Source organism: Mesoplodon densirostris, chromosome 20, assembly GCF_025265405.1.
Source record: "Mesoplodon densirostris isolate mMesDen1 chromosome 20, mMesDen1 primary haplotype, whole genome shotgun sequence".
In the NCBI taxonomy this organism is placed as follows: domain Eukaryota; kingdom Metazoa; phylum Chordata; class Mammalia; order Artiodactyla; family Ziphiidae; genus Mesoplodon; species Mesoplodon densirostris.
Window position 1 is genome coordinate 28,395,725 of NC_082680.1, and position 20,255 is coordinate 28,415,979.

Genomic DNA, 20,255 nt, shown 5'->3' on the forward strand with positions numbered 1-20,255 from the left:
CAAGAAATCCAGAAATGAATGTCACCTATGTAGTCACACATAAGAAAAGTCAAGTACTTGATGTGCTGCAGAAACTTAATCTCAGAGGCGAACAAGGCAGTATGAGCATCCTCCTCCTTTCCCATTGTTCTCATTCATCTTTAATGTAAAGACCTAAAACACAGGGGACATCTCAGTAACAGTACTCGAGACCTTCCTTCCCTCTCACCCTGTGACTCCTGTCTCCCACCTAAAAACCCCGACTCTTACCTTTCACCCCTAAAAACAGCCCAACTTTAATCACTTCTTGTTAAAGAACACTAACCACAACCATTTCCCTCCCACCAGAGACCACTAATTCTACCTTTTCACCTTTAATCAAGGCAGGCCACCTTTAAAAAGTAGCCATCTTGTAACACATAGCAGGGGAGGAGGGCTCCGTGTCACAGCTGATTCCAAGTGGCGTCCATCTCCATTCTCTCCGTTGCTGCTTGACAGGTCACGGGTGCTAAGGACAATGCTATAGCACCCAGAATGCCTTTATTCCATAGGCTTCCCTCCAGAGATGGCTTCCAGATGTGGGGAAATTTTTAAAGTCTGTGGTCCTCGACACATCATTAGGTCCTTCCAATGTTTCCAAAAATCTGTAATCACCAGCGTGCTAATAATTTGTCTCCATTTTGACCTTCAGCCCCAGGGATTTCAGAGAAACTAAGGAATGTGGATAAGAAGGCTTCACAAATAACACCCTTTTTCCAGAAAAAAAAAAAATCCAGTTGTATCCACGTATCCTGTAATTATGTCCTCTACACAGTTTGTGTACCTTTCAGTTTGATACCCCTCCCTCTCTTTCTCTTTCTCTCTCACACACACACGCACACCCAGGCACTCATGCACACCCACACCTGTAACATTTTGATGGATGCTAGTTTTTCCCTTCCTAATGTCTTTGGTGGGGGGCATTATTAGTAGTAATTGTCAAGGCCAAGCCTCTCACCCCACCGCATAAGGAAAGCATTTTTGTCACCCTAATCTCTGACCCAGGCTCAACCCCTTAAAACCTTAGAAAGTATATCAATACAATGAAAAATGAACTAGTTTTCAGATATTTCAAATTCCTATCTCCCACTTCCGTTATCTCCCCACAAAAAGTAATAGTCTTTTGCCTGAAATTTGCATTTGTCTCATGTAATGTGTTTTTTAAGATCAAAAGTATCGGAATAACTGACTTAATCGTTCAGCTCCTAGTCCATTGAACAGGGAAGATTGTATCCCAAACTGTCTAAGGGAGGAAAATATTTTTCATTCAGATCAACTTCTGTGTTCACTGTGTCATTTGATATTTAGAAAGTGTTGGAAAGGGCACCTGAAAATGCAACCTCATGCTGAAAAGATTGGCTGAGGAAATCGTTCCCAGGAGAGGTGAGGCTTGCCTTGCGCCCTGGGCTACCCTGCCCAGGGCACAGACTCCAGCCTTTAATATTAAAGTAGCTGCTGCTCCGGGTATTGTCTCATTTGTCCTCACATTGTAGGAAATCCCAAATGCAATATCCATAAAATATCAGTACAAAGGGATTTAAATGAGGGTCCATCTGGGGAATGGGTGAGGAAGAGGAAATTGTCCTTGTTTATCTTTCTCCTCCATCTCCCGTCTGGTAACAATTTTAAGTTCTTAGATGCCTACATGAATGCTTTCACAGAATACACTCTGCAGAGAACCTGTCAGTTTACACTCATCAGAAATAAAGCACAACAACTTAGCAGAGAGATGTCACATGTGAGCTCAGATGTGGGTTTATCTAATGGAAACACCCCCCCCTTTCTTGCCGTAACCTGGGCCGGGGCCATTCTGACCTCGGGTCTAACTTCTAAGGGAAGAGGGTGGAAAAAATGTCTTTGCGGAGATTTCAAATGGTAAACGTGGAAAATAGAGGCCATGGGTTTGATAGACTCCATCTGGAAAGCAGCATTTAAAGGCAAACAGCACCCTACTCACAGCTGATTTGGTGTACGCTAGAACACGGTTTACATTCTCCTGTGTAGACTGAAAAAAGATTACACTGAATACAATGATGTCCTGAAGTTTAACACCTCTCTTTTTTAAAATACCATGTTCAGATTTTTAAAAAATCATACCAACACTCTTTACCACTAAAGTCAATAATTCCTCAATAACTTAGGGAAGATTTTGTATATGCCAGGAATTAGGAGACAGGAACAAGAAGGAATCTGGAAGATACGATTTACTGGAAGCTTCTTGTCATAAAACCTCCAGGGCTCCAGCCACCCAACTGTCTTTCCTTCCATTGCACATCAGCCAGAATTACCTATAAACGTAGAGGTGTGGAAGGTGTTCTGGGCATAGCGTTTCAAGGCTTTATTCTTCCTTCCCCCTTCTTCCTCTCTCTCTAGGAGCTTTTCAGATTATCAGGGAAGAGTATCCCCATTCTGGCCGTCGAGTGACTCGTGTTAGTACTGAAGTCTCTTGTCCGGAACACCAGAGTCAAGCCCTAGCTGCCCCACAATGGATTTCTTTTTTTTTTTTTTTTAATTTTTATTGGAGTATAGTTGATTTACAATGTTGTGTTAGCTTCTGCTGTACAGCAAAGTGAATCAGTTATACATATACATATATCCACTCTTTATTAGATTCTGTTCCCATACAGCCCATTTACAGAGTATTGAGTAGAGTTCCTGTGCTATCCAGTAGGTTCTTATTGGTTATCTGTGTTATATATTGTAGTGTGTATATGTCAATCCCAACCTCCCAGTTTATCCCTCCCACCCCCAGGTTTCTTATTCCCCTCCTTCCCTAAGGTTTCCCACATGACTACCAAGAGGGCTTGGAGCTTTGGAGATAACCAGCCTGCTGTCAACGTATGTCACGCCCCATGAGATTTTGTGGCAGGCTTTCTCACTTTTGACCCAGTAAAGGATTCTCAGCAAGGAGATCTGGTCAAGCTGGGGGTGGGAGGCGCAGAGCCTGGTGCTCCCTTTCCCCTTCTCGTCAAAGAGGACGTGATCACAGAGCCCTTTTTTTTTTTTTTTTTTTTAGTGGTACGCGGGCCTCTCACTGTTGTGGCCTCTCCCGTTGTGGAGCACAGGCTCCGGACGTGCAGGCTCAGCGGTCATGGCTCACGGGCCCAGCCGCTCCGCGGCATGTGGGATCTTCCTGGACCGGGGCACGAACCCGTGTCCCCTGCATCAGCAGGCAGACTCTCAACCACTGCACCACCAGGGAAGCCCCCACAGAGCCCTTTTTAACAGGGAAAGTGAGCTGTGCCCATCACCTTCCTGAGCTCCTTCCCCGGTTGCTTGGTCCTGAGGCTTCTCAGTGCTCACAGGAGCCCTTTTGCACTTGCCCATGCCCAGGTTCCTAGGCGAATGGGCTGCAAAAAATAATCCACATTTTTATGCCTTAAGTTTCCCTCCAAAGTAAATACAATGCTTTGTAATGAGTAAGTGGCATCCAGGTGAAACCCAGAAAAATGAAATCATAATGTGACCATAAAGACTCATATTCTGAAGTTTGACTATAGCATGTGTGTATGTGTATAGAGGTGTGTGTATATGTGTGTAATTCTGAGAGAGAGGTGGGGGGAAGCAGAGATGGTACAGCGTGCCCTCACATTCCTAAATTTTAGGTGATTTCCTCTTTCCCAGAACACAAAAGGTGGTAGTCAGTATTGACGATAAATGACTATTTTCAGGATAAGTATGAACTGCATAGCTTTGTCACTGCCTGTGCCAAAGTCCCTGGGGAGAAGGCAGCTGTAGCCTGCAAGATACAGAATCCTCAGCAGCACCAAAGGCATCCTGGGACTGAGAATTTTCCCTCCATTTTTGGTGGGAACTTGATGGCTGCTTTCAAGAGGCAGTGGCAAGGGACTTTTCCAAAGACGGAACCAAGAAGGGCACCGAAACTCCTGGAGACAGGCACACGACCCTCCTCTCCTCCCCAGCACTCAGCCAAGGGACCTGTCCTTCTCCCTGTGCCAAGACTTGATGAAACGTATTGTTTTTATTCAACTCAAGTCTTGAGCAAAAAATATATTGTTCTGCATCCAGGCCAGAAAACTCTCTCCTAAGAATTTACAAGCCACCTGTGGAGTTTTAAAGAGGTTTCAGATGGAATGGTCATGCGCCAGGATTTCCTAACACATCCAAAAATGAGACCTGCAAAGACAAAAAAAAGGAACTGTAGGTGCTTTTTGAGCTTTCTAATAGATATTGTGAAAGGGAGGATCTCATCCATTGGTGGATCATTTTCAAGAATAATCTGAGTCAAGTCTGTTTGTTGGAGGAAATAAGGAAGCGGACTTACACTCTAGGAAATCACGCTTCCTGACCTGGCACTGATACCTACCCCCCACCTTCTTAATGGAGGTTTCCCTGCATGGCTGGATCTCTGTCTCATCGGGTGCCACCATTGGAAACAAAAGTGGTGCTTCATTTATATTTTCCTTTAACTGATAGGATTCATACAAGATAAGTTGCTATGGGCACAGGAGGAATAGAAGTTCTCTTCAGAATGGTTCCAGAAAGCAGAGAGGAAAGGAGCCTGCCTTCCTCAGCTGAGCTATGTCCAAGCTTGTGCTCACAAGACATTTGCTCCATGAATATCAAAGCAGCCTGAAGAAGGCAGTTGTCAGCAAAGAAAGCTGGCGGCTTCCTTCACATATGGCTCTGCACATCCACAGGTCCTCACCCAGCACACTCAGCCTATTGGCTTCCAAAGGTGGAAGGCAAGACCTGACTGAGGACATTTCAAGGTCCGTTACCACCTCGGTTCTCCCATGGAAGGTACCACACTTCGCTCGAACAGTAAGAAGCCTATCTTGTGACCAGTGAACCAACCCCACCATCACCCCAACCATGTCCTGCTGAGGGCACTCTCTGATAACTCCCACTTTATTTCTCCCAGCCTGTCTTATACAGAAAGACCCCCTCACCCAAGAGGCTTCTCCCTGTGGTCAAGATGTGGCTTTTCTTCTTTGCCCTGAATGACCTGGATGGTGCCCCGTGGCTACCTTTCCCTCCAATAGAGTCAGCCTTTATGATACAATCCTTGTTTCCAAGTTCTAAGACTGCTAGTACTGCACATTCTCATAGATGATTTATTAGTCTCACTAGGGAAGTATATTTCTGAAAGGATCATGTCATTTGCAAGGCATATGGCAGAAGGGAGCTTTAGTTAAGGGATGGTGAGCTGAATCGCATCAGGTTTTGCTTTAGCAAGGACACTGGATGGATGCCTTTATGATGAAGTGGGTCTCCTCCAGCCTTTTCTTTAATGCAGGTCTCCAGCAGGTGTTTCCTCTAAGGCGTATCTGTTTTCCATAACATCAGAATGAAGAAAGATGTTTTCTGTGACATCTTGGCTACATAGATCATGCTTTTTATTATGATAGAAAAGTGTACAGTGATTTATTTGCTACTCTGAGTCAAGTTAAATGTGCTTGGGAGAAGATCATCTTCTATCTGCCAAAAGGGCCTTTCATTTCCAGACCAAGGACTCTTTCTTCATTATGGGGGGGTGGGCGTGGGGAAAGGAAGCATTAGAAGAAGTGGCAAAAGAGCTGAAGAAAGTGGCCAGAAGAAAAGTAGGGGAAGTTATTGTAGACATGGGTGCTGAGGGCAGAGAGCAGGAAGCCACCTCCTGAAGGTAGCTTGGGTATATTATATCAACACCTGAGGGACGGTGTCTAGGAAACTACACATGGAGAGAAACAAGCTGCTATGAATGAGTAACACAGCCAATTCTCCAAATCCTGATAAAAATCAAAACCAGACTAGGGTCTTGGTGTGCTCCCCTTAACAAGCTTGGCATAAAGCCATCACCATGGTCCTGTCTAGCCATCACCATTAAGAGAGCCTGTGTGGCTTTTAGGATGCTGAGTTGGGACTCATGACTTACGGATATTTAAACCACCAAAAGCTGTTAATTTGAATTAGCAAGATAACTCATTTTGGTCAAGCTGACCTTGAGGCTTAACTTTACAACATCTTCTGCCTAGGTAGATAACTAGAATCCACTAACTTTGTAGGTAGGTCTCAAATGGAGAGGAAAATAAAGGATTGCACCTAGTCCTTGGCTGATCTCATTAGCAATTAGCCTCTCTACTTTTCTAAACCCTTCTCCAGTGCCTCAAGTTCCCCACCCCAGCTTCTCTGTCTGGGTCCTCTCTCTATCCCATTAGTTTAGGTCTGATGTTGATCTAAGTTTAAGTTCCTTTGTCTGAAAAAGTATGACTTCAGATAGTAGTTTAGAAACTAACCTGGTTAAAGAGAGCAAAATACTTACGTTGGATCTGAGTCTTTGAACCAGGTGTTGAATAACAAGCTGTATTAATTCACAGGGAAAACCCCTAACCCTTCAGCACAAAGAACAATAGGTCATATTAGTCCCAGGATGTATAGTAAAACCTCACAGGAGAATGCTGTCATAAGCTACTGGTTACCGGGACTGAACCTATAGTGTGACATAGTACAACACATCAGAAAAGGCATTTCAAGGCATAGTAACAGATGTTTTTAGGTAGTAAGTACCTAAGTAAATAGTAAAAGTTTTTGTGATCAAAGAAGTGTGTGAAAAACACTGGATTATACAAATTCTAAAGGATATCTCTTTTGCAAGACTTTTCAGAACCTTTGATATGCTAAACTGTGGGGTGAATTTCAAAGAGGGGATACTTTTCTAAAAATTTATTTGCTTACAGAAATCATTTCCTCGGGACTTCTCCAGCTGCTAATATTATGGAATGTGCATTTTGGAAAAGGTATTTGTATTAAGATAGGGCAGACTAATGCTGTGGGAGCAACCATGAAATCTCAGTGGCTTAGCGCAACAACAGTGTCTTTCGTGTTCACGTTACATGCCCAGCGCAGGTCAAGGAGGCAGGGACTCGGCTCCACGTAGTCACTCATGTACTCAGGCTGGCCATTTCTGCAGCAGGTTAGGGGGGAGCCTGAAGAATCACATGAGGGCTTCTTCCTATATCAGCCATCACTTCTCACATGTCATTGGCCAGAATGAATCATGTGGCCCCACCTAACCCACCCATCTGCTAAGGCAGGAAAGGAAAATTGGACATTGTGAGCACCAGTAATCTCAACCTCAGCATTATATTCAAGTGTCAGCTTTACAGTCTGTTAGCTCTTTGACTTTTATCCGTAAACTAAGGGGCGTTCTTTAAAGTCTCTGAAAGAGACAGAAATGCTCAGCAGATATTTCAGATGCTTCCCATGTTCCTCAGCCCTGTAAAGTCAGCAGGAGCCATGTGACTCATTCTGGCCAGTGAAATGTGAGCCATGTGTGACTTATTCTGGCCAATGAAATGTGAGCCATATGACTGGTTCTGGCCAATGAAATGTGAGGTGCAATGACTTGTCGATTTGGGCCAAGGCAGTTAAATGCCTGGGTTCATCTCTCTCTCTTCTCTTGCCTTAATGACCAAGGGGGATTCATGTTCCAGGGGGTGTACCCTTAAGATGGTAGAGCCTCTGTCTCCCTAAGACTCTGAATGGCTGTGTAGAGCAGAGACACCTGTTCACCTCAGTAAAATACATAGTGTGCGTGAGAAATAACCTGTGTTGGGTTAAGCCCTTGGGATTTGAGGTTGTTTCTGCAGTCTGTGCCTGGATTCTCTCGACTTGAACAGGTCCTTTCTAACCCAAACCTCTCTGTGATTCTTGAAGGGTTTCCTTTCTTCTCTCACAAGCACATATATATTCCTTGGGATGCGAGTGGGATTTTTCAAAAGCTCCTCAAACCCTTTTGGTGATTGAATACATGACATGACGAGCATTGTGCCTGATGGCAATGTAGGGTGATTACACGTAAGGCTTTGCCGAGACTTAGACCAAGGTTTGAGCAAATTTTAGTCAAATGAAGGCTGGTGATGGAAGCTGTAAAGGATGCAAAATGCATTTAATAAGTAAGGATGTTTCAAAAGAGACCCATAAGAAAAGATATGGAAAGGAGACAAGAGGAAAACAGGTTAAGGAGAGAGGTATACCACTCATGATTCGATCTCACGGCCTTTTAAATTCTGTATTCAGGTGCGCAAAACACCTCTCATGATTTCTCCCAAGCAGCAGTAGCATCAGAACGGTAGCAAAATTAAGAGCAGAAGTGACCACCCTCAAGGCAGTTAATCTAAGTTCAAAAGAGAGACTGGTGTGTCTGTTAAACAGACACACACACATGTGCACACACACATACACACAATTCTTGATGGCTTTTGCCCAAAGTGCTTAGTATGTCTCCAGCTGTGAAGACATTCAGCCCTTGGTGTCCTTCAGACATGCATCTTTATTTGGGGGTCTCATAGACCCGAGGTCATTTTCCTTATGTTATTCTTCACTTTGGGCTTGAGGCGCCAATGAGTTTGACGTCATGCTTTGTTACACCCGAGCCCCAAGTGTTCCCAGGCTAACTCTCCATTCTCCGTATCTAGGACTTTTCTATACGAAATGGAGCGAGAGTCTGACCGCCTTGATAGCAGTGGCATGTTTCACTGGTGCAAAGCCACCCCTTTGGACAAAGTGATTCTGGTAGGTGATGTTGTACCAAATCTCAGATAAAATAAAGCTCGTTTTAGGGTAGATGATGTCCTTCCACTAGTCATAAGCACCTGCCCTTTCTCTTTGTAAACTGTGAGTTTTGAAGGAAAAACATACCTCATGAGCCGTGTGAATGTACGCAGAATAACAGATGTGGCATTTGACAAGGACCATGTGGGTAATATGATGCTGGGATTTAAAATAATTAGATCAGATTCTTCAACTACGTTTCCCCTCCTTTAATAGTTTAGCTGAGTCAGTTATTCAGAATAATGTTCTCCTGAAACTTTGCTGTTTTGCTAGTAAACCTAATTGACTTAAATGCACCAGGGGAACAGACTATTTACAAGAACTCTGTGGTCTTTCTTTTTTTAATTAAATAAAGATCCCCTTAATTAGTTTTTAAAGTTTGGATTTTCTATAGTATTTTTTCTTAAAGGTGGCTATACTTAAACACATTAGCAAAGGATGTATCTCCAAAATGCTCGGTCCTCCCACCCCACACAGCATGAGGGAATCCTTATAGACGTTAGAATCCTGTCCTTGTCTCTGTCCTCTTAAGGAGACAAACTAATTCAGCTCACTGAAATGCCAGCAACCAAGATGCAAAAGCCTTGCATATTATCCCAGGCTCTGATACCTGCATTCTGGATCCCCATCTATTCTCATTTGCCAGAGTTGGAAACTCAAGGATAATCTCAGTGGTTTACCTTGCAAGCAGTAGCTGGTAAATTTAAGTAATAAAAGATGAGTTTTTAAATTAAAAATAAACTAATAAAAGATGTTTGCATGTTGTAAGAACCCTATATAATTTGTTCAACTGTGACTAATTGATAATTTTGTATTTTTCTTGCTTTCCAAAAGTAGTTTAGTTCGCTTTTTTCTGTTAAACACACACACACAATTTTGTAGCTCAGTGCCAATGTCCTGACAGAATATGTTCCAGTTTTTGTAAAAAGCATATGATCAATCATTTGATCAGAAGTACAAAATCATCAGAGCTGTTGTATCAACTGGAAAACTGTGAGGGCTGCTGAAACTCCCCATTTTAGCAAGTATGTCTTATTCTGAATGAAACGAAATAAACATCCGTTGAGCAGGAAGGCAAACACGTTTCCAGTGGGAGGGAAATCTTTAGAAAGCTTGGGAGGGGGTTGCAGATGGAAGCATCCAAGAGACCAAGAGATGGCAATAGCAGACATTTTCTTATACCCTATTTACTGAGCCCACGGACAGGTTGCTGTGATAGAGCAACTCTATGTGGACTATAGTTCAGAACACCAACTGAGTCTTCTGATAAATTTAGAAGGGCTTCTAGTTTAAGAAATCCTAAGAGTTTTGAAACTGTGACTGTAGAGGAGAAATGTCCAGATTACAAAATTTGGGCCAACTTTGAACTTGGTTGCGTTTGCAGAAAAGTCAAATGGAAGTTGTCGATCTGTTACTTGGAGCAAATAGTGCACCCTCCCCTTCCCCCCAAAAGCCACCATCTTTCTCAATTGGGAGACAGTTTTGTGCTGCAGTTCCTTGGAGAAATTGCCTCTCTAGCTGTGCCCATTAATTGCACTCTGCCATGTATCTCCTTCCTAATTGTTTAGGTCTACTAAAAAGAGCAGTTTCTGGACTTCAGGCCTGTTACATTAAATACTGTTGGAGGCTTCATTATTCAAGTTAAAACTAATCGAATTAGCCAGAGACAATTATTCAATAGATTTGGTTAAGATTCATATCACTCTCTAGAAAGGCTCTCCAGACAAGTAGCTTCGTTTCCCACAGGACCATTCCCTTTGGAATTTCCCAGTCTATGCTAATTGGACAAACTATGCTATTTCTCAGTCTATGCTAATTGGACAAACTCTAATTGTTGAGATGTCAGATGTGACTTATTTATCCTGTTAGATTTCAACAGCCCCTGTTTCATAGAAGCTTGTCCTTTAACCCAGCAAAAAACTGGCATAAGGATGAATGATACATCCCTTTGAAATATCCTGAATCTTCTTGTGCTCGGGAAGGTAGAACACACTCAAACAGGAAGTGCTTGTAAATATATTTAACAAGTTCTCTACCAGCTTCCAAGGGTCCTCCTCTGAAAATCTAGGAATTCAGTGAGATTCAGATTTGATTAAATAGTTATTGAACAACAGTTAAGGAGGCGAGCGCTGAACTTTCAATATATTATTTAATTTCCACAACAGAATTAACTATTATTTATTTTTAAACCATTTAAACAAAGAAATTAGGGGTCCGTGAGGTTAACTAGTTTGTTTATGGTCATACGCTAATGACTACCAGAATACAAAATCAGTGATTATTCTACCTATCCCAGCACCGTGAGAGTAAGGCATCGACTCATTCCCTGAAATCAATCACAGAGACTTAAAATAAGTTTCCTACAGGAATATCATCCCTTTCTCTAAAGTTACACTTATTGTTTTTAAAAGTCTCTATGAATGTGGGGAAACCTAATCTAAATATCCATCACGTATATTATTTTGTCTTCAACTTAAAAGTATAGGGGAGATGTTAAAAATTGGCCATGCTGATAAGAGTATGAGACATATTGAAATATTTGGGATCAAGTGGAACTTTTGTAACCTTCACATTTATTTTGTGCTCTTTTCATGATAAATTTCCTCAACTCTGGAATCTATTGAATCTGGACAGTATAGTAGGTGGGGCCATATGAAATTGCCAATATTCAACCATTTTTGACCCAGAAAAAAGGCAATTTTATATGGTTCAAGCTAACATGTATATTTTCATATGTATGAAAATCCGCTGAAAACTGCAGCATGTTGTACAACTTGGGGTTTTTCATGGCTCACTAGAAGACAAGTTTAGCAATGGGATTTGGAATGTTTTCGTTTTTCAGTGAGTCGTACTATAGCACATACGAGGTTAAAAACATGTAGTGAAAATGAAAGCTGTTTTTCCCCATTTGGTTCAATGATTTCATGATTTCAATGATGCCGATCTGAGTTTGCACTGAGGCACTCCAGGCTAATAGAGAACTGGAAAAAGTGAAATAAGAAGGAACTCCTGGAAAAGATACATAGTTTAATTGTCCCATAGTGGATAAGTGGATAAGTTCCATGTTTTTTATGAGTAATTTGCAAAATCCGATCATCCTTATGAAAGTGCTAGTGTGAATGTAAATACCAAGAAGAGTTGGGATGTGGGGAAAGAGCCCTCTTTAAGGGACTCTCATCTTGTTTCTAAAAGTGACCAGACTCTGGCCTGCTTTATACTTAGAAACGAACTGAGAAGTCAAAACATGAGTTTCGGAACCACATTGTAGCGTGTGTCTTTGGAGATGCCCACTCAACACTGATGGGGCTTCGGAATTTTGTGATGCCGTTGAGAGCTAGCAGCTATACCCGTCAGGAGCTGAAGGACATTGTGTTCGTTGGGTCTCTGGATTACCTGCAGAGAGAATGGCGATTTCTCCAGAACTTTCCCCAGATATACATTCTGCCTGTAAGTGTCACAGTAAGGGACAGTGAATATTTATAATGATAACAATACTAACAGTACTAGGATTAATAATGATAATGATAATAAATCAGTAGTAGCTTGCAGTTATACAGTGCTTCCTGGTACTAGAAACTGTTCTAAGCAGTCTGCACGTATTAATTCATTTAACCCTCCAAATAACCCCATGGTATAAGTTTTAAAGATGCTGAACTTTAGGCACAGAGAGAGTAAGCAAACCGTCCAAGTTTACACGGCAGGTAAGTAGCAGGACTAGGATTTAAATCCAGACATATTTCATGTTTTATGTCACTAACCATGTTTATGGTCTTTATGTAATAGAGTTTCTTTGCATTTCTAAATCCGATTCTGACCTAATGGCTAAGCCTAAGCTGATACCAGCCAGCCTTTGTGCTCTAACTCTTTCATCTTTTCTGGAGACTCGCCTTTTATGGAACACATAATGCCACGTGGTCCTTGACAGATGTATGAAAAGGAGGAATTCTGAGAAATGGATCCCTTATGCATATGTGGCCTTGTGGTTGTAATTGTATTTGCTCTGAACCTTCATAGGGCCGTATCTCATTATATGCCACCATTTCCCTGGATTAATATATATATGCAGTGTGAAATGCACCAAAACTTTAGATTTTTCAAGAAATAATGCTAGCAACAGATTAGGAATATTCTTCAAAAACGGTTGTTTCAAGAAACAAATTGCATTTGGTTTTTTTTATGTCACCATAAATGTCCCTGCACCACTGCTTACTTTAGTCCGTAGAAAAGGAGGAAAGAAAATGACCAGGAGTCTCCAGATCCAGCTAGTGTCAGAAATTGCCAGTGTTAGCATCTCAGCCCCCTAATGGTGGGACCAGATCTATCCCTATTGCTCCACCAAAGAAAAGAAGCAACTGCCACTTTGCTAATTAATCCAGGGTACAAATGCAGTCACCTACAAGCGAGACTGTGAGGACGCAGAATTGGCTTTTATTTATTTATTTATTTATTTGCGGTTCACGGGCCTCTCACTGTTGCGGCCTCTCCCGTTGTGGAGCACAGGCTCCGGACGCGCAGGCTCAGCGGCCATGGCTCACGGGCCGAGCTGCTCCGCGGCACGTGGCATCTTCCCAGACCGGGACACGAACCCGTGTCCCCTGCATAGGCAGGCGGACTCCCAACCACTGCGCCACCAGGGAAGCCCCAGAATTGGCTTTTAGATCTGGACCTTCTGTGATTTTTTTCCTTCACCACTGCTATCCTTACTCTGATTCTTTTCTTCCACTTGAGCCATCTAAGTGGGTTTAGGCTCCCCTCTCTCCACTGCACTTTGTCGCATCCAGACTTGCTCTCAGAAAGGACCTGCAAAATTCAGTCATGCTCAGATATTCATGAACGATAAGGATAAAAGTGTCAGATATCAGGTAACTAAGTCTTAAAACCAAGTCAGTGGAGGCTTTGGCTCAAAAACTTGCAACATCCACAAAACGCCACCACCATGTACCCGGTTTTCTCTCAATAGGGATCTGCGCTCTATTCTGGAGACCTCCATGCCGTCAACATAGAGGAATGTTCCATGTGTGCTGTCTTATCCTCCCCATCTAAGTCATCCAGCAGCCCGGCCTTGGTGGACATGGAGCCTATCATGGCCACACTCAACATCAGATCAATTCGGATTAGCTGCTCAGCCCAGACACCCTCAGAGCCACGTAAGAACAATACCCTGACGGGAAGAGGCTAGAGAGAACGGGATCAGGAATAATTAACTCCTCTCTGAAAAACTTTAATGATGGAGAGGAGGAGAGGTTGGGCCACATGACCTATAAAATCCCGTCCAGCGGGCTTCCCTGGTGGCGCAGTGGTTGGGAGTCCGCCTGCCGAAGCAGGGGACACGGGTTCGTGCCCCAGTCCGGGAAGATCCCACATGCCGCGGAGCGGCTGGGCCCGTGAGCCATGGCCGCTGAGCCTGCGCGTCCGGAGCCTGTGCTCCGTGGCAGGAGAGGCCGCGGAGGTGAGAAGCCCGCGTACCGCAAAAAAAAAAAAAAAAAAAAGAATCCCGTCCAGCTCTGAGAATTCTGTACTAGAATTAGTGGACAGTTCAGTCCTTGGGAATCCTAGTCAAATGAAAAATGATGTCCATCTTCTAAATGGAATGCACATAACACTGTTTTTTCCCATCTTAAAGAAGATCATAGAGTAGTAAGTGCTGTTGTTATTATGAATCAAATATCAGTGAGCATAGCCATTGGTATTTTATTATCATTAACAACAGGTATTATTATTGTTAATCGGCTCTCATTGGATCCTGTAGGTGTTCAGGTTACCATTCTTAGTTTTGTGATTGAGAGGATGAAGCACACTATTCTACCACACTATTTGTGGGCTAGACTACAAAAAATATAGTCCAGTCTTTGGTGGGTGAACTTTGGTGGGTGAGCCAGCTACGTCACAGACCCTCACTAAACAACCAAACATCGCTCAGCACCCAGCATTTCAGGGTTTTTTTCAAATAAATAAATAATAATAATAGCAAAGCACTTCCTGAATATCAAAGTGCATTGAAAATCCCGACTAAGGAAGGTGAGCCCCTCTGCTGAGCTAATCTGAAGGTGTATAAAAATGCCTCTGTGTTCTGCACGTCAGTCCTTAGCTTAGCAATTAGGGTCACTCAGATTTACACAAGATTTGTGTGTGGGTTGAGTGTGTGTATGTGTGTGCGTGTGTGTGTGTGTTTGCATCATGCTTGCAACTTTCTAAAATTGGACAGAAAAGTATTCACTGTGTAGGCAGTATCATCAATGTAGAAATGAAAAATGCCCATTCAGTAAAAGCAGAGGGTAAGCTGACAACACCGTAAGCCACCTAGCTAACCATCAGGTGACTTGTCCTTCCTCTTATCATTTTCTTAACTCTCACATCCTATATAGGCTAAAAAGATATAAACCTATGATTTTTTTTTTTTTTGCGCGGTACGCGAGCCTCTCACTGTTGTGGCCTCTCCCGTTGCAGAGCACAGGCTCTGGACACACAGGCTCAGCGGCCATGGCTCACGGGCCCAGCCGCTCCGTGGCATATGGGATCTTCCTGGACTGGGGCACGAACCTGTGTCCCCTGCATCGGCAGGCAGACTCTCAACCACTGCGCCACCAGGGAAGCCCTAAACCTATTATTTTAATTCTGGTTTCTTTTATATCTGGTGATTCTCATCCTTTCACTTATTCATTTATTCATTCAACAAAAATATATTGATTTTGTATGTGTCGCATACTCTGCTAAACTGACAGGATTGGTAGGAGGAAATACAGGAGAGAGGGGAAAAGGGTTGGGAAGAAGGAAGAGAAGATGAAAGAATGCCACAGTATTTGAGTCATCATGCAGTGTGAGTAGGTGTTCTCCCCAACGGCAAAAGGGGAAGTTTAGGGAAGAACATATTGTGTAGATGTGGCACCTTTCCATGTGTGGATGTCATTGTACCCATTTGTGTGACAGGAAATAGAGGCCCAGACAGGCTCTCCTGTGCTACCTAACAAAGGTAGCAGCAGTAAAGTTACATTCCTAGCACATAGGAATAGCCAAGGACTGTCACTCAGAAACCTCACCCATTACTCCGGCGTCACAGGAATCTACCTGGAGTTTGCATGTAGAAATTCCCAACCCTCAGGGAAGCCTGTTCGGTTCTCTTAGCCATTCTTCCTGTCTCATACTAATACTCCTCTTGCAGCATCCCAAGCAGGTGGCAATGGGAATGCCCACCTCCAAGAATTATCAGTATAAAGGATTATGAAATTCTGCCAGGAGGGAGAAAACATCTTCCACACTGAGCAATTTTCTTTCCCTTCCTCTGAGACAGTGGTTCTCAGCCAGGGGTGGTTTTGACCCCAGAGGTTGTCTGACAATGTCCGGAGACAGCCTTGTTTGTCAGAACTTGGAGGGATGCTATTGGCATCTAGTGGGTAGAAGTCAGAGATGCTGCTAAATATCCTACAGTGCACAGGTGCAATATGTCGATAGGACCAAAATTGAGAGCTCTCACTCTGATATATCTGCTGAGCCTTTTGTGGGCTCAGCGGGCTTTCCCACATCTTCATGGTCATGACAAGGTTACACATAAAATCCATCTAGGACCACCAAGGCTATTCCATACAGTGGTTCACCAAGGGATGTTGGAGGTGGGGGGAACAGCAAGAAGGAGGACTCTCCAAAGGACCAGGCCTCCTGGACATCCCCATGCAAAACTTTAGGTTTCTCACTGATGCTCTAATTACTGCCCTGTCACGTCACAAGAACAGGTTGGCAAACCTAGGTACTGAACTAAATAATCTGTGGCATAGTCTAAACATATAACAGTAATTAAGTCTGACAACCTAATATGCTCTTGAAATTTAAACATACAGTAGTAATCTACAATTAAGCAATCTTTTGCTTAATAATAGCACCCTGCCAGCCTGGAAGAATTTCAGGTATAATACTGTGTACTACTAGGTAGCAAAAATATTGACATTAGTAAAATGTACCCAGGCTATGATCTGACACATATTCAAATTAACCGTTGCTCTACCAGAAAAGATGGAGTTGAGGCGGAAATTCTGTTGCTGTCCTCCAGCCAGTGTCAGAGCAGATATTTATGCAGTTGCATCAGCTGCTGTGAACCTGTCTCTATCCAATAAGAACATTTGACTCTGAAAGTCAGGATATTCCAAGCCCGTTATTAGAGGGAACTGAAATCAGAAAGTGCAGCTCAAAGGAGAATTTTCCCCTTTGAGAGAAACTGATCTCAATATTGTATTGAAATTGTCAACCAAACCTTATGTATTTTAATATATATATAAAGGGCATGGGCATGGGCTTTGAACTTGGTGCCAATTTGGGTGTGAAAACCCATCCATCCTTTGCAAGCCATGTAGCCTTGGGCAAAGCATGTAGGCCCTGAGTCCATTTCCTCATCTTCACAGGTGATCTAACTCGACTTAATTCACAGGTTTGAGGGCACCGTGGTGTGGTTCTTACCTCCCAGCTCACAGCAGCCCGAGGGATCTTTTACAAATATTTATTGGATAATGGCAGTTTCCTCCTTTAGACCCTGTGATGGTGACTCAAGACAATTACAGGAAAATCACGTAGGGTCTTGCAGGCCAGCAGGGAGCCTGAACTTCCTCCTCCTTCAGTCTGTTTATACTGGCTCTTTCCTGCCTTAAGTTCCTCATCCCATTCCCTCTGTCTGGATGGCGTTTGCTCATCACTCAGGAGGACATTCCAATGTCAGAGAAGCCTCTTCAAACCCTATCTAAGGTCACCTCCCCAGGTCACTCACTAGCCCCTAAATGTTGGGTTTTTTCACAGGACTCATCACTATCTGAAAACATTTTGTATTTGCAACATACGGTATGTAACCGGGACAGGGACTGTTCATAGTCCTAGTCTGGAGTCGATACTCTTTAAAGATTTGTAGAGGGAGGAGAGCAAGGAAGGAAATGAGAATGGAGAGAAGGAAGGAAGGAAAGGTACCTAAAGCAGATAAAGCATCTTGCACGTTTCTGAGAATAAAGTAGAATCTCATTTCCCCCAAGTCTCCCTGCATTATGAAAATCCCAGAAGTTTGTTTAGGAAAAACAGTTGAAGGTATTCAGATGCCATCAGCAGTAAGATTTCCCAGTAAGTTTGGAGATGTGGTCTCTAGCCACCACGCAAACCCTCCTCTTCAATAGATGCATGGACGAGGGTTAGCCCCCGGGGCTTCTGTTTCCTCACCTGAAGCTAAAGGGTTTTGCTAAAGTCCTAAGGCCATTTCTAGTTCTAACTGTAAACTACACGTGTTGGGCTCCTCCTGTGGCACTTCCGTGTTTACTGTGAATCTACCTGGAAGCATGACTCAGAATTTTAGTGGCAATCAGAAATGTATTCAGCTCTAGTCTGCGTGAACAAGAAGTCTCTTTTATGGAATGTTTCCTGGGGAGATGGGAGAGGTGGTAAATACAGGAAGGCCCCTACATACGCACCTTCAAGTTGAAAACGTCCGAAGGTGCGAACGTGCATCTGGTTCCAGCAAGGAGCCAGAACCTCTGCCATCTGCGTCAGGCATGAGGGAAATGACAGCCTGCCCTCCATCTCCTGTTGCTGATGACCCTTCAGCTCTACCATCTCCCACCTGCTCTCTCTCCTCCTGTCAGTAGCTCTTCCTGCCTGTTCACTCGATGCCAGCCCCTGTGTGCCAGCTGTTGTACTGGACTACTGTACTTTTCAAGGTACTGTACTGGAAGATAAAAAAGGATTTCTTTATTTTCTGTTTTTTTAATGTATTATCTGTGTGAAAGGTATTATAAACCTACTACAGTACAGCACTATATAGCTGATTGCGTTGGCTGGGTACCTAGGCTAACTTTGTTGGACTTAGCGAACAAATTGGACTTATGAACGTGCTCTAAGAATGAAACTTGCCTGTATGTAGGGAACTTAGTGCATTGTAGAGCGTAGCATTCTCTCTGGGAACAAAACCTCTGTTTGGATCTCCTCTTTCCCCCGTCCCCATCTCAGTGGCCAGTTTCCCCACCCCCGTCCCTTTGTCTGTCTCTCAGGCTGTCTGTCTGACCCACTCGCTCATCTCACCCACCCTCCCCTACCACTTACCTGGCTTGGGAAACAAAAGACCCTCCACGTATTTCACCTTGTTTAAGGCAGCAGAGAATCTGAATGACAAGCAGAATGTTATTTCCCTGTTACATACATAGCATTCTCAGAAAAGTTCAAGAAAGGTAACCAGTAGTTTTAAAGCATAACTTTTGATGAGATTATCATGTGTTTGGTTTGGTTTGGTTGTTTTTTTTTTTAAATCAGGATCCTAGTTTCCTCTTTCTCTTTTCCCTTTTCTTTCTTTACCTTTTCTGTGGGGCTTTAACTTGGAGACCAAAACTCTGGGGTCATCCTTGTTTTTGAACAGGTTCAAAACAGGTTTTGGACAGGTTCTCCTCACCTGTCCACGCGTGCTAGGGCTGTGTTCCAGACCAGAGCCGGGCATGGAATCTCTTTGGGATTCGAGGCTCGCAGAGGGAGATGAAGGGCCTTGCCTCCTAAGGCAGGAACTGAATGCGAAGACAGAGGCCCCGTGACCTCCCACCCCAGTCTTTAAGGCACTCCCAAGACATTAGGGGTTGGGGAGGCCAGCCAGAGTTGGGAGGCAGAGACAGTCTTGCTGAAGAAGAAAGAGACCCTCAGCCCAGAGACGATCTCCAAGAGGCAGAAGCACCAGGAGCCAGTGAGCCAGTCGCTGTGCCTCCACAGGCTCTCCTGGGGCAGCACCTCCTATTTATTCAGTTTCCTGAAAGTTCTACAAGCAAGTGGATGTGGTTTGAGGCACTGCCTGCCTGAGCCGTCACCCGGCACTCCCAGTCGATAGAGAATAATTGGATGTAACTTAGGCTGCCGATAAGCAACTACAGGGAGAAAGTCACCCTTTTTGTAATTCACTTGAAGTGCCATTTAGAAAACATCACACACACACACACACACACACACACACCAAACTTCTGGAAAGGAGAGGCTGAGGCCATTTTTTTTCTAAATATAGAGAAAGATTTGGTATTTGGGCATGAGAGTCACTTTGCTAAGATAAAGCACCAAGCGCCACAGTGTGCTTCCACATCCTTGTCTGTGTCGCAAGCCACTTCGTTTGCATCTATCCATCTCATTCCTCCCTTGTTGCTGTCTGTGTCTACAGAGTGTACTTGGTGCTTCAGTGACAAGCCCAGGAAATCAAAGTACCGAAGGATCCCCATCCTCACCGAACTGAGTAAGTTGTGTTTCAAGGACAGAATTCAAGGGAGAAGTCTTTGTATCTGTATTTGATGTCCCAAGGGTGCCTTTAGGATCCACAGTCAAAGGACTGAGGACCAGAATGGAGCCCAGAGACCATTATGTGTTTGACTGGATGTTGTATTGGGCTTTTACCTGTTTGGTGACGTTGACATCCTCCAGCAGAGCCTGTCCTATCTGGGTGTCAGGGTGCAGGAGTAGCTCCTGCCTTCTCCATTCTTCCAGGGGAGGGGATGTGGATTTGAAAACAGCAAGAAAGGCTCTCCCTAAACCAACTTCTCTACCCATCAGACATCTTCCTCTCCTGAGGTGCTACCAGGGCAGGCACTACAGTGAGGCAAGTGAGGCCCCCAGGGTGTAGACTTTAAGGAAAGGCTCACTCTTGGGGTCTTTAAATTTTGTGTCCCTTGTGTCTTCTTAATCCCAGCCCTGAGTGG

General features: G+C 43.7%; 1 protein-coding gene across 1 annotated transcript in view; it reads left to right on the forward strand.

Annotated features, from left to right (window-relative positions):
• Window positions 1–20,255, forward strand: part of KCNU1 (potassium calcium-activated channel subfamily U member 1) — a 128,994-nt gene that overhangs the window by 96,005 nt on the left and 12,734 nt on the right. Inside the window, 4 exon segments of the mRNA XM_060086060.1 lie at window positions 8,439–8,535; window positions 11,797–12,021; window positions 13,535–13,721; window positions 19,724–19,795. Coding sequence (XP_059942043.1) covers window positions 8,439–8,535; window positions 11,797–12,021; window positions 13,535–13,721; window positions 19,724–19,795 — 581 coding nt within the window.